The sequence below is a fragment of the Oxyura jamaicensis genome, chromosome 7 (genome assembly GCF_011077185.1).
Source record: "Oxyura jamaicensis isolate SHBP4307 breed ruddy duck chromosome 7, BPBGC_Ojam_1.0, whole genome shotgun sequence".
Lineage (NCBI taxonomy): Eukaryota > Metazoa > Chordata > Aves > Anseriformes > Anatidae > Oxyura > Oxyura jamaicensis.
Genome location: NC_048899.1, coordinates 32025601 through 32051597, shown reverse-complemented (window position 1 = coordinate 32051597; position 25997 = coordinate 32025601). Strand labels below are relative to the sequence as shown.

Here is a 25997-nt window from a genome sequence, read left to right as displayed (position 1 = left end):
GTAAAATTACATTACAGTATATTTAGACTGTATTTCATCAAGTAAATAAGCCATAACAACATTATTTTTAATAACTCTTACAGCTGAGCAGGAAAAACAGAAGCAGAGAAAGTCAAATCTGGGGAACCCGATGTCAATCTTGGATTTATACCAGCACAGTCTCTATGGCCATTTTGGAGAGGATGGACCAGAACAATTAGCACATTACAGTTTAATTGAGCAGCTGAGTGGACCTTCCAGTAAAGACAGCAGGGGCAAAGACAGCCCAAGTGTGAGTTGCCATGATTTTTATGCTACTTCTCATTTTCTTCATGATTTTTACTTGCTGCTTGTTTTCTCCTCAATGTGTTGGTTAGCTACTGAAACCAGGCAGACATGAAAAAACAGCTTGACATCCAGAAGAGTAAAGATCTAAATATTTTTTAGAATGGGATGTTACATTGTGATGTCTGTCTGTCATAGAATTAGACTTCCAAAATTGACAATTAGAGACAGTCTAGAGCTAGCACACTGCAATTAAAAAAGAGTTGACATTTAAGGTTAGCAAGAAAACACAGAATTTATCTTTTAAAGCTGCTCTTTCCTACACAGTTAGCTAATATGTGTAGCACAACATGCAGTAAATGACTTCAACATCTGAAGTAGTATTCCTGAAAATATGAATGAGACTGTGCTATGGAAGGCAGCTACCCTCTGGGCTCTGGTGCCATATACTTGATGTTAGCTCTGGTATTCTTGACTTGAGACTTCTAAATATTATTTTTGAGATGATCAGTCCTAATCTGATCGGTGCATCTTGATGGTAAACAAAACCAAATTAGTTTTCTCCCATTATTTCATGTGAACCCACTTGTTATTTCTGTCTCTGAAAATGCTGAACCTGACATCGTGCGGTCTCAACATTCCTAAAAAGCACCCCTTCAACCTGTTCTTTTTTCTCATGCCTTCTCCTCTCGTTCTCACACTTTTTTTCTCACTTGGTCTCTCCTTGGCTTTAACAAGCCTACTTGTTTGAAAGCACAGACACCCAGCCATGATCCACTGTTATCATTTTGCCTCCATGTTATCCAGCTCTTTCCCCAGCTCTACTTCTTTGTTTTAAATACAAGCTCTTTTATTTCCACGCTTAAGCAATTTTGGATACCTTACAGTATAAACAAAGGTGGTAGCAGAAAATAATGAATGAGCTGCTGTTTGTAGCATACTGGTGTAGTTCATGAAGTGAAAAGAATTTTTATCTCTTCCCAGACCCCAGTTTTCAGTTTCAGAGATTCACAGTGCACTGCAACTTCAGAGGTGATTAACTCTAACCAAAGTTAGAGTCTTACAGCTTTCAGAAATCTGGGCCAAGTGTGCAGAAGGAATGTGTGGAACAAACTGGCAGTGCCCCTGTTTATTCCAACTCTGCTGGCATAAAAACCCCGCTTAACTGAATATTAAATTGACTCACAAACTTCTGAAATGTATCAGCCTCATTTCCCGATCAACCAGATTTTACTGGTACCCAGAATATGATTCAATCTGGATATATTTGAGTCATATTAGAAAGAATAATTTTAAAGAATCTATTTTCATAGTTGGGAAGAGGAAAAGGGGAAAAAAAGGTAGGAGAAGATCCTTAAGAAGGATAGGTGAAGGAAAATAATGTGAGCATCCACTTAATTCCTCATCTTGAACTTTTACAGATTGATAGCTTAATTATGCAGATGAGATGAATTATATAAGTATATATATGTATAGATATATACATAAAATTAGTTCTGCCTTCTGAAGGCCAAGGTATTTTGCTATTAGTGGAGCAATTAGATTTGGTTCCACTACAGGAAAGTTGCTCAGAGTTGTGTCTGCTTTTAATTCATTCTTCTTGTGCATTTGTTGTACACGGACAATCTCTGCAATGTGCCCAATCAGCACCAAAGCTTAAACAAAACTCATTAAAATAGCCTTAGGGTCCTTGTGAAAATCCATCATTAAACTGGAAGGCAACAGGTATAACTCAGCATTAGCATTTCTTATGCATTATGGTGGGGGGCTTTTGAGATCACTTTTGAGGATCTGAAATAGCTCTCAAAACAGCATTGCCTCTAGGTGAGCAGTGGAAGCTCAATAAAGTGCTAGAGATTTGCCTATTAGTATTAAACTTTTCAAAATGACAAATGAGAAGCAGTAACCATGAAAAGCAGGTTGCCCCGAACTCCTTGTTTGAACCAGAATGGCAAATTTTTCTCAGCTGTAAATTGTCCAATCTGAGAAGATCCACAGCCTGTTTAAATTAGAACTGTGATCTCGAACTTTACCCACAAACGGGGGGGGACACAAGTTACCAAGACACCAACGGCGAGCAACTCTGAAAAAAAAAAAAAAAAACAGATACATTTTGAGGGGAGGGGGAATGCAGCTTTCATGCGGAATATTTGACATTTTGAAAAAGGAAATGTTGTGTGCTTTGAATTTCCTTCCCAAATGGTGTGTGCGAAGCCTTAAGAAAAATAAATAAATAAAACACAAGCGTCATGATGGACAGAATGAGTTTACTCTGCTTGTCGAAAGAGCAGTGTGCTGTATCAGTCTCTTAGTCCAATTAAATTGGACTGTACAGCACCAGTAAGATAGTGGCTTCAGACTGGGTCCTCTAATGAGACATTCTGGCAGGGAGCTCTGTTAGCCTGGACTTATTTCATTTGAGTTGTCTCCTTCTCACTGAATGTATTCACCAGTGTTACCCCCAGAGTATATCCACAAGTTTTATCAGCAAAAAGTATTGCACAGAAGGAGTTTCAGAGGGGAAACAATCAATGGGCAATTCCTATAATAAGGGGACACTGAATGGACAGTTTGAGAAATCAAAAAGGCTTCTACACGTTGAAAGAAGTATTTATTGTTCCAGTTCCTTATCTGCAAAGTCTTAAACAGCATCCTGGCTAAATTTTTTTTGGTCCTAAAACCAATTTGATGTTACATTTATTTTGACCTGGGAAACATATTCCAGAATAATGTCATTTTTTTGTACACTGCAGTATCTTGGACAAGAAAAGCAAATCACATTGTCAAAGAAAGGAATAAAATACATTGAGTCTTGGACAAAACTTTCACTTAAATTGAAAGCCATAGTGTATTTTCCTCAGGATTTTCAAAACTAGAAATAATTATTTGTATATGTATCAATTAAATTAATTTTAATTAAACAGGATTTTCTCCAATTTAATTAAACATATGCAGTGCCAAAGTCCACTGCAGTCACAACGTGGGAAAGACACCAATTCAGTGAAACTTCAGAGAGACCTACATTGCACAGCTGCTTCTCCTGCTCATAGCAGTACCTGCTAGCACCTTGAGCAGTTTTCTGACATCATAATTGCTACCATATTTTCTCAACAGCAACAACAACAACAACAAACCACATTTCAATTAATTTACTGCTCGGATTTTAAAAGCTCATTTTTTTTTTCTTAAAAGAATCCAGAAAACAAGATGAATTTCTTTCACCCAAGCCTATTGTTTACTGACTTATTTTATGATCAAACGAGAAGCAATACAAGTCTTTTTTTTGTGTTCTTTGTTCACTTGGAGAAGTAATGGAGTTGTTCAAAGACTTTATTACTTAACCATCCTTATGATCCCAAGCATCACGAAAAACGTGTTCTCTGTCCTTAACCAACCATCACATACATTTTTTCTATGATATGTCTTGGTTGTATTTGAAGGAATGACTTGAAGAGTACTTTTAAAGAAAAGATCATTCGTGGAGGGAGCTGGTACCCACCACAAGTTTCTAAATTCTCTTGCTTTCCCTCAGTTGGGATGGCATACATGAGAAATCTGACATTTCTATCACAGCTACTGTGGTAACTACATCAACAGTTTAACTAAGCAGGTCAAGTAGCTGAAGAGGCTTGTAGGTGCAACATGACGTTATGGTCTTACTCAACACAGCAGAGTTTGTGTGCATTGTACAGATGATTGATGAAGGAGATGCAATGCTCAAATCACCGTGTCTTGCAATTCCAGTAGATATTAGAGCTTGTTGGCAATACAGGAAAAGGCAAAATTAGAGAAGTTGCTACTGTTTTGGCCTTATTTACGTTTGGGACTGGCATGGCGGCATTCCCAGATAAATCTGAGTTTTTTTTACAGATGAGTAAGCTGATTGGGAGTTAATGCTATACGATTATCTCATTGTGCTCACAAGCCTTCAAATGCATCATATTAAAGAGAGTGGAATATCCACAAATGGGCTAGTAACAGTAATAAGAAAGTTTGGTAATTGCACACCATTTGCCATCCTCTAGGATCCCAGAGTAGTAAGCTGATACTATGGAGGATGTTCCAGCATCCCTGAATTACAGCAATAGTTAAAGTCACCTCTGCAGGCTGCACTAAATGCGAGAAAGAGGAAAACAAGAAAGGCATGAGCTAGTTCTGCTTGCAGCTTGTCTCCTACAGAGATCAGTACGTGGTGAGCTAGGGTATGAATTGGCTGCACACTGGGCGCTTGACACTGTTCAGCTATTTACGCAGCTCTTGGAGAACACGCCAGTGAAGTTTAGGTGCCTGATTTGGGTTCTTTGAATCATTTTCTGTAGTTGCCTTATTCTATCTTAATTATATGGGCTTTTAAATAGAGCCTCTCTTAAAAGAGACTGTCTATACTTAAATGTCTAAAGTAGTTTAAGGGAGACTGCACTGTGCTTTCACAGAGAACTAATCTTTTCCACATTATCGCATGTGCTTAGGGAAGGATTCTGCCTATCACATGTGGAAAAAAAAAATCTAAGATAATGATTTGGGACCAATTATTAGTTGGGAAGAGCTATAACCAAAGACTTTAAAGTGATAAGGAAGTATTTACCCATGGAACTACTTGCTTCTTTGCCTTGACCAGAGAGACAGGGAGCCTGCACAGCTAGCTTATACTGGATACCGAACTTCTTACCCAAAGATAGGAAGATAAACTTTGCCCCAAGCTTGTCAGTGTGGGAAGCTGGTAAAAAGCTGCGATTGTAGATACCATTCATATTTTAGAGATTGAAATTCAGTCATGAGGTATCAAGCACAGAAACCTCACCTCCTTTTTGCTGTTTTCCTTGCCTTCCTTAAGACAGAGAAAGATGATCAGGTGAGGAGGGAATCAGTTATATTTCCTTTCCTAGACCTGATGAGATGAAAGATAATGCCATTGCAAAATTTGCAGATAGGGAATAAGTCTGCAGTCATTCACCTGGCTTTTGTGTTGTCAGTTCAATACTTTTCTTCCATGTAGGGAATCAATATATCAAACCATCACATATATTTAGGGAGGTGGTTTGTTGATGTAAACGTTAGGTGAGGCCAGTCTGGCACCACACGTTGTAATTTAGTCAGGATCAGGTATCCTTTCATCCTCCCTGTCACAAAAAGTGAAAATGACCTGTACTGTATTTATGCTGTTGTATGTCATCTTCAAAATTGAGATCACGTTAGTGCAGGGCGTGCAGAGAAGATCCAGCAGCAGTTCTAAGAAGGGCAGTGTTATGAAAGGAAAGCAATCTGCCCAGCAGACTTGTGTGCCCACTTAGGACCCAGCACATCAGCCCTGCAAACATAATGAACCACCCAGAGGAGAGGGCTCCGGTTCTGAGCACTGTGCTTGAGTTGCTGCGACCCCAGCCAGAAGGCTCATGGAGCCGTAAAGTCAGGCAGACTTACCTGCTCGGCTTGAGCTGTCTCGTCCTGGCAGCCGCACAGCCGGGCTGCCCCAAGCTCACCGGCCTCGTGCCTGCCAGCACAGGGTCTCCTGGAGACACCAGCACCGCGGGATGGCCCTGTCAGCGCACACCAGGCCTTGCCTAGCAGATGCCAGCCCCACAGCCCCCATGTCCCCAAAGTGTGGTGTGTGAGGGAGTCTTTAACTGCATGTGCCTCCTCTTAACCAAAATTGCCTCAGCAGTGTTTGCCTCCTGACAGGCTTGGGGCTGCGAGACTTCCTTTGTGTTTAGCCGAAGGGTTTTGATCCTCAGATGAATGATGCAATGCTTGTTCCGCCAAAGCAAAGACTGTCTGAGTAATTACCCAAGTTGATGTAAGATCTATTGTCAGGGGAATTTCATAGGAGTATTTGACAACATAAGTGACAAAAACCACAGGAGCATGATCTGATAAGAAAACAGATTTTACATTATCACCCATGGGAGTATTACAGAATTAAAAATATTTTTCTTAGCCTCAAGTCTGATTCAACAGTGTGGGGAAATACGGAATCAGAAATAGGCTAGGATGTCTCCAGACATCATCAAATCCCACGTCTCTGCATGTTTTTTCCCCTCCATAGGGCAAGTTCACATTCGAGGATCTGCTACCGAGTCTTATATACCTAATCAGGTCTCATTGTTTCTAGTATCTTGCCATCAAAGTTGCCTCCAAAAAGTAAAGTGAAGAGACAGCTAAACAAGCAATTTGAAGACTGCTAGGCAGTCTCCTGGGACCAAAGTCTCACTTGACGTGTATCACTTAAAAGAAATGTTGTGTAGTGTGGAAGAACATTCCTAGAGTTAGCCTGAGGAGCTAGCTTGGCAACAATAAAAAGCTGCAGTTATACAGAGACTCATTTATCTCCCTATGCCTCCTAGGCGAAACAAGTGAGGCTTCTTACGCTGCTGAGCGTTTTAGAAAAATCATGCAATGGAGAGTGGTTCAGCAACGAGGATGATAACAGGATGATAGCATTCTCCATAACTTGATTAAGCTTTTAAAAGGCTCTGGCAAAGCAAAAGGACATACGTAAGGCAGAGTCCACCAGAGAAAAAACTTTTAAAATAGTATGCAAAGGACATGTATACCCTACAAAAATGGAAGTTGTAATCTGCTGATGCAGTTCTGTTTCTAACACTAACGAACTCTTTAATTTTAGTGCTGTGCCACCAAATCCCATTCTGACTAGCCCTCCAGCTGGTGTAAAAGTTCTCTCTATTTTATGTTTGTTTAGTGTATTTATGGGGATGGGTAGGTGGCGACATTTTAACTCTGTATCTTTTAGCATAGGGTTTTAAAAGAGTATTTGGATATTGGTGAGGGACATGAAGTATTTGGCATAGTGCAGCAGGCTGTGTGGCATTTAAAACACATGGTGTGCAAGGCTAGCAGGAGAATAGTTTGGATGTGAGTCTGAGAGAAGATGCGGAGGAAGTGAAAAGCTGTAGACACGGTAGGAAAGTTAAAAGACGTGAAACATCACTGGCATGTAGGTGCGGTTCTAGTGCCTATGGCACGGTGTCATGTAGCGCTAAATCCCCAAATAACTCACAGCACCGACAGCAGTGTGCCTCTGGTTTGCCAGGTGCCAGATGCAGGTGTGTGGGCTTGGCTGACTGAAAGCATCACAGCAAGCTGTCCTGCAGCCACCGCTGGGGCGGCGTGCCGCTGACTGTGACCCCTTGGCACTGTAAACAGGGAGAACTTTGCCCTTTGCGAATGGGAAAGTGTGATCACCAGAGCAGAAACCCCGTGCCCCATCATCTTGGCGACTACTTTCAAATTACGAAAAGACCCTTTTATTTTCAAGAAATGTATGTAGGCGCCCCATAACCGCACAGCACGCTGGCCCACCTAGCACAGAAAGGCCTGCAGCTCATGTGCTGGAGTCTCTGGAGGAGCAGTCTGACACAGCAAGCATACCCAGAGCAAAGCAGAGCTGTCCAGAGCTAATTTACAGTGACCCCGCTTGGGCGCAGAGTTAGCACAGCTCGGTGCCTCCGCAGGGCTGAGTGCCCGTGATAACGGGGCGTTGGTAAGACCCCTTCCAACACTCAGCCCCAGCCCACCAACCCATACCGTCACACCTCTGCCGTGCAGATGCGCCCTGAGCACTGTCAATGTCTATTTGCCTACATAACTGAAGATTACATTGGGATTTCATTGACACTGCAGCTCCTGGGCCTAAGTAGGTAGATGCTTTAGTCTAATAAGAACCAAAAGTAGAAGTATCATTTGCTAGCTGATTTCCCTGAGTGGAAAATGTTCTGAGCTGTTTTTCAAAGGTTTGACAGATGGAGCTACTGTGATTTGCAGCATGGCCCAAAGTGCACTAATGTTTCCGCCGTTTGTAACCAGCCGCCCTTCAGCCGTCCATCTTTGGAAATAATGCTTTAGTTTCATTTCTCCGTGTTGACTTAGAATATTATAATAATACCGTAGGCCAAAATGAAATTCAGGGCACATTAGCAGCAACAAATGATGAATATTAGTAAGCTTGCAAGATAGTGTAATTGTTGTAATGGTAGAAATGATATTAGTAATAAAAGAAAGAGCTAAAAAATAAATTGGATATAATAAACACTGGATTGAGTCAATCAAGAGCAGTAGGGCAGAGAGGTATTCAGTGAGCTGTTTGTTTTCTGAAACTGGAAAATATTTTCACTCCAAGAGGAGCATCTGATTAGCAGAGTTAAATGAGATGAATAATGCTGTAATATTTTTGTGAATTGTGTTTCCAGCTGAAACTTGCCTTCTCCATCTATAACAGTGATATGTTTTGCATAAAGCACTCAAACATCATGCAGGGAAGGGGAATGACAGATCTTTCAGTATGAGAGCTCTGTTCTGAGCAGAATACGTGAGGAACAAGCTGATGCTAGCAACAACTGTGGCAGTACACTCGAAATATGTTAGTAAACAATTTTTTAAGAGGATGCCTTCTCTTTTCATATAAACATAAGAAATAATATCCTAATCAGCATACTATTTGAAAAGAAGGCAAATTTTATATCAAATGTTTGCAAAAATCACACTGAAATAATTTGAAGGTGTTCATAGTTTGTTCCACCATCTACTTTCATCTCCCCAAAGTGATTCACCTTTCATTAAAATGAGAAAGCATATTGAATTTTATGCAATATGGCACACAGATTGTTTTCATCCTGATGGAAAGTATTGGTTAAGTAGTTTTTGTGAGCCTAAACACTCTCATTTATGGTGAGTCCCAAAGTAAAATATTTTATTTTTGCTATGTTTTTAGGCTCTGTTACATGAATTCCAGGCCTTGTGCATCATCTGTGTTACTGTAATGGAAAGCAGGATTTGTATTTGGTAGGACAAATAAACATGGAATTTAGCAGACTTATTAGCAGTAACTGACACAGGGAAGTTTGGGAAGTTTATAAGATACAGCTATGTAATTTAAATACCTAATTACCTTTCACAAAAGCTAAGAAGGGTGACATAAGTTTTTGTAGCATGTCAGAGTCCCCCCAGCCTGAGCTGCCTTCCATTCAAGACTGAGGCACATCCTGATGGCTCAGCTCCTATTACTGCCTTCTTCTCTGGATTACTCTGTCCTTTTTTCTGATCATTAGAAGAGGTGACTTAAATGTCTAGATGCTATAAAAACTGTAGCCTTAAGAATTTCCTTAACTACTCTAGTTTTATTCTCAGTAAATAAAATCCCAAGTGATTAATATCTGAATAATTAACAGTTAAACATTTAGAAGTGATTTTTCTGACATCCTATTGCACATGCAAATATCCCATGTGTTACTGAATATTTGACATCGCATACTGTAAAAAAAAAGACATGAAATGGATTTGGGAGGATGAAGAATAAAGCAGAAGTGGGTGGGAATGAAGAAATTAAATATGAATATATTATACGGCTGAGTCTTTTAAAATTCAAATGTTAATCATATATTAATACTCTGTGATATTTCTTATAACAGAAGTGTCTAAAATTCACCAAGATACTGTATATGCAGAAGAGTTGCCAGACTGGGAAACCTGTTGCATAACACGCGTACTAAGATGCAGAGCAGATTTGAAATGCAAGAGCTTTTCAGACAATGCCTGAAAATGGTGGATAAAAGTAGCTAAGCAGCCAGCACACTTTTTGATCTTGCAAGGATTATTTTGTCTTGCGTAGCCTAACTGCCAGCTGCAGCCTTACTTGTGGGCACTGATCACTAAAAATAGAGGCCAGTTTTTCCAAGCTTCCCTTCCTAATGGTAGTACCTGAATTCATGTTTAGACACTTCAGCTGCCTTTTTTTCAAGAGTGCTAGAAAATTGCAGCTTTTGCTGATGTCCGTGACAGGTTCTCATATTGGATCCTGTGAAAATCATGGTGTATACATAGGTGCTCAAAACCCGGTTTAGATATTCTACCTCTGCCTGGCAGAATTTATACCTGTAGCATCCTACTGCTGTGCGTTGGCTCATGGGCAATGTCAGGGAACCTTGGCAGGCAACTTCCCATGAATTAAAGAGAAGGCCAAATGCTGGGTATTTTTTAATCTGCTCCTACAATGTTACAACTAAGATCATATCATAATGAAAATGTTTGTACTTCTATACCTATTCCTTTATTGCATTTTCCATGCCATTAGAGTATGACCGACTGTAAAATGCTAAAACTCTATCATCTATATCATTTTACAGAATATTTTTATCATCACTGTTATGGGAATAGAGTCCATTGTTTCTGAGAACCACTATAACAAGCCAGGACACCAAAGAGTTCAACATTTATAATGCAGTATTTCTATAAATAAATTAGTTTGTAAAAAATGGAATCTGTATTATGCCATCATTAGTAGCACAGTGATGAAAACAGAGGCAGCAGAGCAAGCCAAAGAACAGCAGTCACCATCTAAAACAGCTGAGTAATGCGGAGAGATGTAGCCTTCCTCATTATCAGATAAAGACTGAATAGTCTTTGGAGTTTCTGTTTGCTCGCAGTAGTTTCATCGCTTGCAGTGGTGATACTAGAAGATGAAGTTGTCGGCTGTGTAGGAAATCTAGTTATAAAGACATTTATCTTCTTGTCTTGTTCTACAGGGCAAATATGGTGGATGTTGATGGCACCCACTAGTGCCACACGCACTGCATTTAGCTTAGCGATGTCCTTCTGTCCCTCTGAAAGTGTTTGGGAGCCCATATGTTCTCTACCACAGCCGAAAGCTTTGATACCAAGTAGGGAATGCTCTGGACTGGGGATTTCAGATAGCTACTGCCATTCCTGTGAGAAATGGAGCCTCTTGTGCCTCAATGTCCTGTTCCCTGGAAGGTCATTTGATGTGGAGTCTGTATGTCAAAGTCCAAATTTATAACAACATGGTTATCATTATATAGATATTTACCATGCATATTTACTCAGGGGTAGAAGCTACTCAGTGTCCATAGGCCCTAGGACACAGAGCATGAAGAGAAACTTCTCTGTAGGCTCCAGAGGCTCTGAATAGCAGAAATCCCCCAAGCTTTCAGACAGGGCAGTCCAATAGAAATAAAATTACAGACAACTCCAATTGATATATCAGAGTCTGGCTTGCTGTTGCTCATGGCATTAGCATTTGCTAACCTGTGCTAAGCCAATTTTGTGAGACAGTTGGGAGTTTAACAAACCTCTTTCAGATTGCATTTTGGAAGAATCTCAAACATGGGGGAAACTGGTTGTGGTCTGTTCATTGCAGCAGATGGTATCCCATTTGGTGTTTGTTAGCTTTGTTTGCAGCTCAATATTTTGTTTCTAGGGGAACTCAGTAAGTTAAATAATTTATCTCTCTAATGCATTAAGAGTCTGATCCAAAGACTACTGAAGTCAGTGCAAAACATTTGATTAACTACCACATACACTGGATCAAATGCCAGGTCCTGTATGGTGAAAAGCATTTCAGATGCACTGTAGTGAGGAGAACAACAAAGGCTTCTGCCTCAGTTTTTTTCCACAGAGAATTTCTGCCTGCAAAGAAAAAAATAAATGCTCAAATAGTGACAAAGTGCTCAGCAGCTAAAAATGCAGGGCTGTGGAGATTAGGGTAATGGTCCGGCTGACTGTCCAAACCGCCAAACTTCTCTTGATATTAAATTTCCCATTTTTAAATAAAGAATATAAATAATACCTTCCAGCTGCATTTAGAATGTAATCTGACTGCTTTGAGGGCTTTGAAGCCCTATCACAGTGCTAAGCAAGTAATCGGTGTCACTTCTCATCAAGCGCTCTTACTCATGAGAGGATCTCGCACCACAAGGGCTCACCACAAACACGTTGCCCCTTTGCTAAGGAATCTTCAGAATATCAGAAGGCAGTTTACACCCTGATCCTGCCCTGAGTTCTGCATGAGCTGAAGTGTGCCAGCTTCAGAGGTCGTACTGTCCATGCAGGGCGGAATTTTTATTCCATTCTTACAAGTATTTGAATCCTGAATAATCTGAAATATTGAGGAAATCAACGTTTTAGAGATTTGATTTATATTCCAATGAATAGCAAATGCCTGTTCATTTTCAACAACAATTTTCAAGTTACTAATTTGCTAATGAGGCTGGGAACTGTTTTATTTTTCTCTGAGTTTCCTGTTTGTGTCATCATTGGTCATTCACAAAATGAGTGCACATTACCTCTACAATCTGTCTGCATGAAATCCAGTTGTATTTTAGTCCTCCTAGTGGCCTATTATATTAACAATATTATCATCTTTATTTTAGGCATAAGAACACGTTCTGCACTACCAGTATCTCACAACAGTTTGCAGTGTAAATACTGCAGTAACACTTATGTATTGCTAAGGGCAATAAATCTTCCACAGCATTTGTCCAACAAATCCACTCATGTGGCTGGCTATCACTTCACTTACACATTTCTGTATTTATACACAAACTGTAGCAAAATCAATACAAAAATATTACATTATTCTGTCACCGCAGGGAAGCCCATAGTGGGAACAGGAGACTGAATCCACGTCTTCACACTGAATTCCTTCTTTGCTCATTCCTGACAAAGATTTTCTCACAGCCAAACAGGGGATCAGGCCCCACAGAATTGTGGTTCCTAACAAGTGATTTCACTGGGCTTCGGTTCTCTGGAAAAAAAAGAAAAAAAAAAAAAGAAAAAAGAAAAAAGAAAAAAAAACTTGACAGAAAAACATCTCACATTCAAAGAGATTTTTATAGCCTGGATGGACTCAGCACAAATGTTTACCAGCCTTGCAGATCCTGTTATCTGCTTAGCCTGAACCTTGCTGGCATCTGGGGGAGGCAAAGGTGGTAAGATGAAGGTCTATCCAGCACACGTGGCTTTCAGTCCTTGCTGTTTTGAGGTTGTGCTCCTCCCAGAGAGCCTGCAGCCACCAATGCCTCCTACCAGCTCCAGGTGAGGGACATTTTCTGTCTCTGGTTGAAACACAAGTAGGGTAGAGGTTTCTCTTGACCTGAAACAGATGTGCTTGTATCTAAAGGATGAAGCAGGCAAACCTAAAAACATAAATTAACTAAAATTCCCTCAGAGCGCACCCAAGTGATTTATTTATTTATTTATTTAAATATGCATCACTGCTTTAATTTTGTGAGGAGGCGAGCTGAACACTTCAGAAATCTCCTGGCTGCGGGAACTTCCATCTGCATCTCCAGCAGTAGTGTTCTTGATGCCCAGCATTATTCTGCTTATTCATGATGTTTCTTTTTGATCATCTTTTAGATCTGGGCTAAGGAATATCATCTACAACCTGCATTTATGACCAGAATTGCCTATTTCCTGCATGTAGCCCTGTCTGTCTCATTTCCTTGTGGATTAATCCCCAGGGTTACTGGGTCACAGCCCAGGACCGTATCCTTGAATTGTCTGATAAACATGAGATTAGTTGCAACCTATATTTTTTCCATCAAGATACGTTTTAGTCCACTGGCTGAATTATCACATCTAGTTTTAGCCCGTTTCTATTCTTGGCATTGTCACCACCAGCGCAGGCATCCTTCTTTACACCAGTGACTGATGGCTGCGTCAGATGCTCCCGGCTCATTGCAAGCAGTCAGGCGTATGGCAGGGCTCAGGGTGCACCAGGTGCTCCACAAACCAGGTGAAGAGGCCCGTTCCTCCACACCAGTCGAGCAGGGGACAAGCGGGAGGGCTGAGCAAGGAAGCACAGATTCTGGAGCCGCACACTTCTGCTGCCTGATGGACACTGGCAGGACAGCTTTACCTAGTTCATGTGCGCAAAGTGGCAACTGGGGAGAGGCAGGCACTCTACGAGTGTGAGCACATAGCACCAACGGTGGCAGTAGTCAAACAAATCTGGAATAATGATGGAGGTGAGACTAGGGAAGCACCTCGAGCGGGGAAGCTGTGTAGCAGGCACCTGCAGCTCTCCATGCCTTCACTGGGGATCTGGCAGCCTGTGCCAGTGGGCCTCTGAGTTAACAAACATGGCCTTGAGCACATCTGAAACTCAGCCGTGAATTTCTCAGCTTCTAAATTGCCTTTTTTTTTTTTTTTTTAACTTAATTATCTTCCAACAGTTTTTTCTAATTCTTGATTAATTTTTGGTTGGCTATTTAATACATTGTTTGGTTAACTAATTCATGTAGCTGTTGGTAATTATTGCCTTACTATAAAATCATCTTAATAGAAGGTTGGTTGTTTTTTTTTGTTGTTGTTGTTGTTTTCTTTCCAGTAGAATAACAAGTTATTTTATTATTCAAACAGGGCTTACTTCCTGCTGTTTTCAATAAGATTTTTAATAAATATGTAAATTTAAAAATTAATTTACTGCATATGTTTGGCAGCATGATTCTTGAACTGACAAAAGGTTGATGGATTGTAAAATTATCCCCCCTAAAAATCATCAGTCATAGTAAACAGAATTTATCAACCCCTGGTAATTTTACAGCTTTTTCCTCATCTTATCTTCTGTTAGGAACTCACTTAAAATTGATTAGAATATAGTATATTTCTAGAACCGTAATTCATTCATAGATTAATTAGATTTTAGGTTAATATCCCATCATGGTATGGGACAGGAGCCAACAGTGTTTTCCAGTTGTTACAGAACTGCAGCAGAGAAACCTTGATTACTGTTCCCATGTGGTTTAACCGCCAAGACTAATCACTAATCAAATTCCAACCACATAAAATGGAACATCCTTCATAGCATTTATTTCCTAGCTGACTTATACTATGGGCTCTTTATTGATATGACTGGATCTACTGAAATGAACTAAATATTGCAAGAGGATTTTTCCTTCTACTTTAATTTGGTTCTGCAGCCTTTATCTGAAACTCTTGCTCAGATTTTCTGTGCATGTTGTGCCTCTGTCCCTCAAAATGTTCTGCCCTACAGCAAAGTTAAACTGTTTGCATAGATTTAGGAAGTGCTTGTAAATAGCTGTTCTGTTAGGTAGGATTTGATGGCCGATGAACTTAAACACAGGTTTCCACTCTGCAATTCATACTTTGCTTGAGTAACTACTGAAAATTGTGCAGATCATAATGTCAGCTGAAGAGGCAGCGAGTGCAGTCATGTAACCAGCATTATTTGCACCTCTCCTGTCCCAGTGTGCCCTGATGACAAGGGAGCTCTTGCAGTCTCACTGCACGGGATCAGGAAACAGAACACATGCAGTTCAGCCTGCAACAGGTCTACAGGGAAGGCAGCCAGTGCTACAGCCTCTTCCTCTGCTGCCTCCAGGAGCACTCGCCAGTGCAACGTGTGATGGGACTGCCCAGCTGCACCCTCTAACCCATATCCCTCCTTTAGGGAGGGCCCTATCCTCTTCCCGTAGAGCACCTGGGGGCATTCATTACTTGTTTCCAGAGGCCAGAAGGGGAGAGGGCAATGGTTTTGGTTACATTCATTAGAAGTAAAAAAAGGCCTCCGATATTTAAGTTTATTGAAGTGTCTGGAATGGAAAGGAAAATGACAGCTCCTAAAATAATCGGTTTTGTTGGGAAGGGGTTGGCGGCTAAGCATGGTAATTCAGACTCTTTTTAAGAGTAAAGAAAACCTGTATTTCTGCTTGGTGAGAGCTTGGGAGAGGTGTCATTCTGATGTGTGTGCACCAAGTACACACAACGTGGAGGCTCCCACCACAGTGGCTAAATGTGCAGTCACGCAGAGGTGGACTGATGGGTCTGGAAAGATTGCTTTTCTCTTCCCCGCTGTACTCCTCAGAGGCTAAAAATGAGAAAACTACTTGCCGTGGAGCTCACTCCTGTTTTTAAATGACCTCTGTGAATCATCTCTAGAACTTGTAAGAGGGGACATTACCTTTCTGTCCTCTGCAGATCTCCCAGCAGAGCTTTGTACTCTTTGAACTCACCTGCAGACAACGCGGTCCTATTAGTGCATACAAGCCAGTTCTCTTAGCTGGAAATTATTACTGTGTGGTGTCTTCATACTGCTGATTTGCTCTTGATCCTGCCACCTAACATTTCCCCTTCTCTACCTGCTCCTTCTGTTATTAGGTCAGCTGATGTGTCTAGGGTACTCAAAGGCTAACCTGGAGGAAATCTAGTCCAGTACTCAGAAGAGAGGACTACTAGCGGGGAAAGTCATCACCCACTACCAACTGCCATCCGCAGTTCAGTCTTGAAGTGCAGTTCCGCTTTCCATCAGTATGCTGGGTGACTGACATACAGACATTACAGGCCAGGAACTCAGACATCACTAGAGAGTGAGAGGATAAGTGCCCTTGTAATTACCAAAATAAATAGTCTTGTTCAAAAAAGCCAAAGGTGGAGGATAAAGACAGGTAAGAACACAGCTAATACTTAGGAACAGTAGTCTGAGAAGAGTTCAGCCATACAGAAAAATGCCCCCGATTACTGAAAATGTCAGTGAGATTATACGTTGTATGAGTGTGATCCTGCATTTACTGGATTTGAGACATTTTTTTTTTTTTTTGCTACAGTCTAATGTGGGATAGAATCTGACTCTTTAGGAGCTGCACTTTGCATTAGCTTTCAAAAATCTTTCTTGAACTGTGCTTTTTGCCCCTTTCTTGATTCAGTTATAAGCAAGTATCTCAATATATAGAAAAAAATCCTTCAAATTGAAGAATAAAATTGTAGTCCATTGTTTATAAAGCCTCTTCTTTACTGAAACAAGCATCCACACTTGTAACTCCTCAGTAGGACATAACCTCTTTATACTTAAATATTGCTTGGTAAAATGGTATCTGAAGACTAAAACAGCGAAGTTCGTTAGGACCACACAGTTCCGATAACATTCAGTAAGTCATCACTGACAAAATGACCTTAAACCTGATTCTGTTAAGGAATGGTATCGGACTTCAGATGGTTTAGTCAAGTTCAATAACTTTGTCACCAATCTTACCTTTCAGTGTGATTTTTTTTACTGTGATTTTTTCTCATCACTAAAAATCAGAACAATTCTGTTATTGAACTCCCTCCATGAGAAAAGCTAAAAGGATCTCTGAAAAGTAAAGTGTATCCTATGCATGTCTTGTTCATTTTCAGTCTCTTAAGTTCTAAAAACTGAGCATCAGCTTCCTTTTTCACCATGGGTATTTCTTCCTTAATGCCGTGTGATGAGCCTCTGATTGCAGTAAGCATTGCTTTTAGGGGTCAGGTTCCTTCTGTGAGAAGGAAAATTGGTCATTCCACCAGTGTGAACAGTCAGGCCCTGATCATCTTCTGGAAAAAGGGCATGTTTAATTGATTTTCTTTTTAGTATCTCTTCTCAACACACTTGACTAAGCATGTGTGTATTACATTGTCACCATTTTCCAAGGTATTGTTTTCTTACTCAATTTTAAATGAACTTTGCCCATACATTTTTGATCCATCCAGTGGCCATCCTGATGCACTACGAGAAAACAACCATATTTGTGACATTCAGTTCTTAACTGAGCAGAAGGTAAAAGGTGAAATTTACCTGACCTTCAAATCGGGTCCTGAAAGTTCAGGTTTATTAAATTATCCAAAAGCTCAAAGAGGGTTGGTATACACCTAATCAGGTCAAACAGTTTTGTCCTATCATCAACAACAAAAAAAATCATGTACTCTGTAAATTGTGAAGATGAGATTCTTGGCATTAGATTGCTGATTGCACCTTGTCATCTCATCATTTTGTGAAAACTGTGCTTTTAAAACTGTAAGTTGCAGTTCACTGAAGTATCTTTTATCTTCTAAACCGCATGAGGATTCAAGCCAGGCAACGTAAGCCTCAATTCCTCAGTCACCTATTCATTAAGCAACAACTATTTTGTCCAGATCTGCAGTTATGAATCATGCACAATACATGCTAATCAGCTTTATTTCCTCTAAGGTAATTTACTTACAATTCAGGAGCATCAGAAATGCTGTCTTTGCGGTACTAAAACTTAAATGTATTTGGAGATTGTTATACTCCTAAACAGAGCAGGCAAGCTTTGGTTCTGTTGTCATTGTTATATTACCATAACACCAAATGCGGTTGATATTTCCCTATGCATATGTGGCTATCTCATAAGCTGCTGAGCAGACTAATGAACTTAGGAATACTTCGTATCAATACATCTCTTCCCAAGAAAAGACATCGTCAATTATTGTTTATCTTGAAAATCTGATGGTGTTGCCTTCAGAATGTCATTTTCTGTAAAATAGTCATGGGATTTCTGCTCAAGTAGGAAAAAGAAAAGTGATTCATTATTTCAAAAATTATTTTACTGTCAGTCCAGAAAATGGATGAAAGCTTCTGACAATATACAGCAGAGAGAAAGGCTTAACTTATTATTTAAGGTTATGCTTTAAAGGGAAAGAAGTTCAAACATCACATTTTTAGCTCAGCTGTAATACAGCAGAGGTCATGCAGTTACAGCTTTCACCTTTGTAGTTTTCCTGGATGTGTCTTTGCGACTATTTTCACTGTGGAGTGTTACCTGTCCACCTGATGTTCTCATCAGTTTGGTTAAATGAGGTCTGGAGATTGTTCACTTTCCACAGGTAGCCTACCATTGCATTCTGTCCTGGCTAGCTGATAGAAAACTACTCCACAATACCTCTCAAAGGTAGCCCTTTTCATGTTACACCTTTTTACTCAACGCAAAAACCTGCAAACCAGTAGTGAAACACCATGGAGTTCAACAAGACGTTACTTCCAATTACAGCAATATATCCCTGATCAGGATGCTGCTCTGTATCTCCGTGAATCTATTTTACAAGAAGCCATGAACATATTAAAACTGTCCTACTAAACATTATATATGAGCAGTCTGTGTCATGCTGCAACTGCATATACCACTCAGACCCATTGTGTCATAAACACAAAGTACTGGATTATGGGATATCTACATTTGTAAAGCTCTAAATTTAATAAACAGTGGCATTGTGCGATCAAGTTTACCTTGAATATATGCAGACAAAGTAACTAACAGAATTTTTTAAAAAAGGCAAAAACCTAGAAAATTGTTTTCACTCACAATAAAGTTTTAAATAACTAAAACAAAGTGAACATACTATGTACCTCCTATTAGAGATCAGATCTGAAATGAAAGACCTTGAGTTATACAATTAAGTATTGATTCTGTTGATCTATATTTAATTCTCATAGCAATTTAGTTGTTTTTACCCAATAGTGTTTTGCAGTTATACTGCACTTGAAGCAGTGCCCTTTTTGCTTTTGTGTTAATCTAAAAACTAAATTGCCCAGTGCATGAGAGACATAAATAAAGTTCATTTTATTCTTGTGTGTAAATGACTCTGAGTCCCTTAAACTGCTGGTTAACTAAACTTAGACAGCTGGAAAATACATCTATCTTGCAGAATGGTTCATTGCTAATTCTGGACTCTGGCATGCCTTATAAGCATTGCCTGACCTCCAGGCAATCAGAGCTTCTGCATGTTACTACACAGAATAAGAAATGGACTTGCTGTTGCACTCCTTCCTGCATGCCAACTGCGACCCCTTTGTACCTGTGAACTAGCCCATCCTTCTGCCCACCTTTCTGCTACACCTGCAAAACCCTCCTGACATTCAGAGCAGCTCTGGCTAGTCCATGACCACACAGCACTGAACATGCATTCTACCCACATGTAACCTCTCGTTTTTAAAGTTAAAAAAAATCTATTTTGATGTATTAATGTAGAAATAGCACCTATTTATAATGCATCAGTGTAGCTGCAGGCTAGTTGTGTTTTCCTAATTTGCTGTGCTTGAAGCGACATGCCAAATTTTATTATATCATTAATGGCTTTTAGTTACTCCCTTTAGGATGGTGCCAACAAGGAGACATTATTCTGATTCATGACTTGTGAGTTATTTCAAAGTGATGTGGCTCGTGATGAATGTCTGCGTTATGTCAGGTAGAGTTCCTTCTCTTGTAATGACCAGCCACTGCTCTCCGGTGGTGTAAGGCACCCCGTAACTGACCGGCTCCGAGACTCCAAAACTAGGTAATAAAAGTAAAATAAGCTATAAACTGATGTGCTTTAGGATAATGGGCCATTGCTTTTACAAAGGCACAGTGAAAATTAGTCCTTTCCTGTGCTTGAGCCTATTTTGGCTTGGGCCAAAATCTGTGACTGCATCTTATCTTTTCCCTGAAGCTAATACTTAGGAAAACATAAATGACCACACTGAGTGTAGTAGGCACTTTATTTATTCATAGGACAGGTGCAGAATAGTCAGCAGCAAAGTCAACACCTCTGGGAGGAAATGACTTTCAGTATTCAGTGTTCTCAGAAGAACCAAGTCTGAGAGCGAGAACATACTGTTGGGCCCATCTTAGCTCTTCTACCAACACTCCAGAAAATAGCTAAGTGCTTTTCTTTTCTGTGGTGATAAAAGCATCTGTTCATCATGCAGAAAGCTGCTACAAATACGGGAAAGGTTTGATTGGAGCCCAGGACCTCGAGGCTAGGTGTTCTGCACACTATTACCAGATCTCACCCAGCTCTCATGGATACAAAATGCATCTGATCTGCTGCCAGATGTTCCTGATCTGCACAAAAAGCTACCGAGTCTCATTCATGTGACTCTCAAATGCATTTAGTAAACTAACTACTTTCAAATGCACAACAGCAGCGTCTTTGGGCTAACCCTTGTTCTTTGCGATGTCTGTGCCTCTGCTGAAGTCATAGAAATGTACAGGGACAGAACTATGGACACATTTAACCACATACTTACAAGGTTTAGCAACAGATTCTAGTAGTTGGTTTGGTTTTGCCTTTTGTTTCATCTAGCAGCTGTTGTGGCTGCTCTGAAAAATAGGAAACTTAATTTAAGGATGGATCTAAATGAATAATCTGATAGTTTTTTCCAGGTTGTATCTATAATGACTAGAGAGAAGATTCTTAAAGAACCTGAGGTAATGTTTGTTCCGAGATACAAAGTTTACGGAAATGATCAGTGGCTTTTCACCTCTAGGAACATACCTAATTTTGGTACTGTGGGAAAAAATAATTTGCTGATTGTAGGGATCCTTGCTTTAATAACTGTGCACAAACTTTTTAGTTCTTCTCATGGAGCTCGGGATTTGAATGTGTTTTCTTCTATGTGTCAAGGACTGGAATATTATATTTTAAATTTCTATCTGCAAATAAGTTTTAACAGAAAATTTAACAGAATATTAAAGTGTTATCTGTAGTAATAAAGCTGTGAGGTAAGATCACTCTTATTGTACATCTGATATCTTAGTACAGCTCTAGCTTATTAATATTCCCTACCCCAAAGTCCAATCTAGATGACCTCTCATCATTCTTGTTTAATTATAAAATCAGCAATAAGTGCTCCTAGAGTAATACCACGCCAAACAGATTTTATCTATATCAAGTGAAAACCACTATGTATTACTTTCCAGATCACAAGATTACCTTTGCATACTTGCATGCTATTGCAATAATGTGTTTTTTTTTTTTTTTTTTTTTTGACAAAAGGGTATAACTGGGGATTAAGATGTGGAAAAAGGACAGCTGTACATCCTAAATTATCCATAACTTATTTCTGGATACAAATATTGTCTCTATTTTAGTAATAATTTTTGCTACAACTTTTATCTATTTTTTTTCCTTTGTTTCCTCATGAATGGCAGTAGGCTCTGCTATATTAGTAGCACTTATATGCATCAAATTTATGACTCTTATACTGTTCACTACTCTGTGTATCTTTTGTGAATGAGTTTCATGATGGGCTTCACTTCAGTTCACTTCAATTTCATTTGGTTCAATGATTTTACTTAAAATTTGTAGAGAATACTTTTGTTCCCTGCAGTTTCTCTAATGTATTTTATTAACTTTTACCTTATATTAAATGACAAACTAGGATGTGATTAAACAAGGATTTTAGTCTAGGTCATGCTTGTAAGGTATAATAAATCACTGATACCACATATATGTAGAATATCCTGATGAGTTTGTTCCAGTCTGTCCTGTGATTTAAATCTATCCTTCGGCCAGCCAAAGATCCTGCTCTTATTTTGATACTTCATCTGGACTGCTCTGCACAGCAAACACTCTAGGTCTCCGTAGTTCCTCCTACTCAACAGTTGAAATTGGCTTCTATTTGAATCAATAAAAGTTTTATCATAGACTTTATTAACACCAGTATTGACTTCTTGCAGACCCAAGTCTGTGCTAAGCAGACACATTCAATTTATCCAAAGAAAAGCTGTGAAGTGGGAAAAATAAACACAAAGAAAAACCGTTTAGTCTTTCGTATAATAAAGTATTTCAGGTTTAGTAGTCTGACAAGCAAAAAGTGCTAATATGTATTTTATTGATACTATGTCTCAGAATTTTCTCATCTGACCTACACAGAAGTGAAACAACTATTCTGATAATAGTGTATAATATTTTAAATGAGAGCAGAGAGAAGAACTTTTTGAGTGTAAATTGTAGGAAATTTCTATTGAAGGGTTTCAATTTGTGTTTGTTCCTGTTATGAGGGGTTTATATTCCTCTGTTGCAGAAAATATTGTCATTGCAGACAGTGAAGGCCTTAGGTTTAACCATTGTCTAAAACCAGAACCTAACATAGCATTCCCTGAAACTTTTAAACTAAAGATCATTTAATGAACTTTAGCATCTCCTATTGCTTTGTTTAAGCTTGCCTGAAACATTTGATAAAATACTAACCTAATCCAGGCATTGATAGCTTATGGAAAATGACAGGATTGCAACATCAAAGTCATTAGATTGGTACTTCCATTTTTATTCAACTAGTTGTAACAAGAAGCATTCAAGCCATGTAACAATGCCTTCTTCCTGCCCAAGACTTCCAAGGGTGAGCAGCCCAGCACGCGTGAAGTGACTTGGAACTTGAATTTTTCCAGAAGTTCTAACGACCATTTACAACTGCATATTTAGTGACCCACATCCTCCATACACCTGGCCATGCTATGTTTTCAGTGTGCTTAAAATACCATCTCATTTTCTATCTAAACCAAAATACTGATGTCCTAGATTGGCAGTAATTTACTGATTCAATCCATACTATCTGATGGTAACGCTGAAAATGAGGAACGGCTTGCACTCTGACAGCGTATCTCAAAATTCTTGCATCTTGCCTCTCCGAGAGTCCTATGAAACGTTGAACCTTATCTCCTATTTCTGTGATAACATCATCTGTAAGAGCAGTTAGTTACACAGGTTTGAAACACCCTGGATATGGAAGGCAGGCCATTTTTATTGAACTGCTCCCTAAGCTGTTCCCTAACTATTCCTTGGTCAGATCTCTGATTGAAGATAGCAGTAGGCAACAAAGGGATAAAATTACTCTCGTATAATCCTACTGTGAGTTTTTAATATAATGTGCTAATACCTTGTCCGGTGTTCCAGCAGAATTACAGCACTTCTCAGAGTAGGCTTGGCCAATATCTGATTGATTCTGGTCTGTGAGGATTGGCCCGGTTCAGTATAATTTCCTGTCTTGTTGCTTTCTTTTCTATTAGAGAGGGTGTGGGTTCTTGGAAATCAATAGGCTTACACATGCAAAATGTGTGGTTATTTTCTAGCAATTTTCATTGTTGTCTGTAATTTATAGAAAATGCTATTTTCTCTCCTCTGAGCATGTCTATGCGCCTTTTTTGGCAGACTCCAAATTCTCCCAAGACAACTACCCATTTAAACATACCCCCAAAGTACTCTTGAAGGAGAAGATGTAAATTATTACCTGTGAAGATACCAAAGATGCTTAACACATACAAATATAGGATCTGCATGTTTTGTCTCAGCAGAATCACCAAAGCTATGATTTATCCTAAAATGGACATTCATGTTCTATTTAATTGTAATAGAGATTTAAGCATCTACTAATCTATTTCCTTTAACCTTGTGAACTTTGGAAAGAAGGTAGTTAATGGTGTACAGTACGATAACTTTATAAGAAATATGTTTCTAATATTTTCCTCATTTATTACAGAAATTGAAGCAAACTGAAGAAACAAAAGAAGATTCTCAGACTAGATTATCTAAAATTTCCCTGGAGTCTCTCAATAAATTTAACAGCAATACCGTACTTTTATTAGAAAAAGAGAAGAACTGTCTGAATAAGGTTGAAGGACAAAAGGAAGAAAATGGAAAGAAAGAAGAAGCTTCCTTAAATAGCTCCGATAGGCACGACGTGGACAATTTAGAATCCTTGAGTGATTCTTTATATGATAGCTTCTCCTCTTGCGCCAGCCAAGGCTCTAATGATGTATAAAGACACTTTCCAGTGGGCTGTGAATGGAGCACTTACGGAGCAAAAGGCAAGTGGGGAGAGAGGGGGGAGAAGAGGCAGTTGTTGAAAATCCTCACTCCAGATGGCTGTACTCACAGCGGGGTATTCCTGACTTTTTTTTCTCATGACACAGCAATAAGAAAGGCAGGACTGCATTCACCGCGATGCAGGAGACTCAACACTGAACACAACTAATGGTTACACAAACAAAAAAGTCTTAATTTTGCACTTTTATGAATATTTGTATAGATGTAAATATTCGGGGAAAATATATTTGTAGGGAGAAATGACAGCAATAAATATTAAATTGGTGCTATGCTCCTGTAATGGCAGATTACTAACTTAAAGAACTTGATGTTAATATTAACAAGAAAAGTTGGTAGATTTTTTAAAAAAGATTTATAATTGTTCTAGTCTTAAAACTGTATGTAGAAACACTGCGTGACCATAAACCTGAGCCTGCCAAATCGTCTGTAATAAACTTTCTAGGAGTCCCTTTTATGAAACATTTTTTATTTTTCATTTTTAGTGCAATTCCATACTCGTGTTCTAGGGAAATGTGCATTTCAGTTACCACAATGTCACAACAGATGTCTTATTTCAAAAGGTTTTTGACTTTTGACGTGGCAAGAAAATGAATAGATTAAAAGGCCTGATACTGCTGGCACCGACTTCATAAATCATGTGCGTAACGGTTTGAAAGATCAGGGCCAGAGTAATTCACTGCTGACACAAATGGGAGTCTTGTTGAATGGGAACTACACAAGCGTCTGTAATTCTGACAGCAACAAAGTTTCTCTACTTCTGCCTCCTCTGGAATTATTCCCTATCAATTTCTGAATGTAGCATATTGTGCTATCCTTTGTAGTCCCCATTCGGTCTTAATTAAATCGTAAATGCTAAAATAATTTTTAAAAATTGGAACTCAACTCCTGTTTGTGACACGTGTCAGGAGGATGTGGGTGCTAGCCGGCGCTAGTTCAAACACACCTCGGAGCAGGGGGATGGGCGTCTTGGTTTTTGTTTTTCTACAGAGGCTGTTTATATGTAAGGGAAAGTCTATTTCAAAGGTTCCGTGTATTTTTTCTAGATGTGAAGTATTTATAACTGCTTTTTGTACAGCGATCTGTAAACTAGATATATTTGGGATATTTCTAGACTCTACAGTTTCTCTAGCACACGCCTGTTAATCTTTGAAATGATATTGTATCATCAGTGTTAATATTTTGTGCAATTTCCTATATTTTAAGTAATTTCTGCCGTAAACTTGCATTGTCCTTTTCGACTTCTATGAAATTTTCATCGAAGCGTCTTTCTTAAATAAAACCTCCTCTTGTATAAGTACGTCTGCTGATGTATGTACAGGGTCTGCTGGGGGGGTGCAAGGGGCACCGCGGGGAGCTGGCCGGGGCCGTGCGGTGCCGCCGGGGGCGCCTCAGCCCGGTCCCGTAACGGCTCCCGCCAACGGCTCCGGCCGCTCGCGCCGCCTCAGCCCAGCCCGCCAACGGCTCGCGCCGCCTCAGCCCGCCCCGCCAACGGCTCCCGCCAACGGCTCCGGCCGCTCGCGCCGCCTCAGCCGCCTCGCCCCGCCAACGGCTGCCAGCCCCGC

At 39.7% G+C, this 25997-nt stretch overlaps 1 protein-coding gene and 1 long non-coding RNA gene across 18 annotated transcripts in view; one reads left to right on the top strand and one right to left on the bottom strand.

Moving 5' to 3' along the window:
- NCKAP5 (NCK associated protein 5) overlaps positions 1-25729 on the top strand; it is a 440247-nt gene extending 414518 nt beyond the window's left edge. For all 17 annotated transcript variants that reach the window (XM_035332339.1, XM_035332337.1, XM_035332336.1 and 14 more), the window contains 2 exons: positions 84-271; positions 24089-25729. In XM_035332339.1, coding sequence (XP_035188230.1) covers positions 84-271; positions 24089-24370 — 470 coding nt within the window. In that variant the 3' untranslated portion in view covers positions 24371-25729. The remainder of the gene's footprint in view (positions 1-83; positions 272-24088) is intronic.
- On the bottom strand, positions 11586-13038 carry LOC118170245. The gene is made up of 3 exons (XR_004752591.1): positions 12937-13038; positions 12645-12817; positions 11586-11700 (listed from the first exon to the last, which is right to left on the bottom strand). It is a non-coding gene; the product is annotated as an uncharacterized LOC118170245 (long non-coding RNA).
- Positions 25730-25997: the final 268 nt, after the last annotated feature.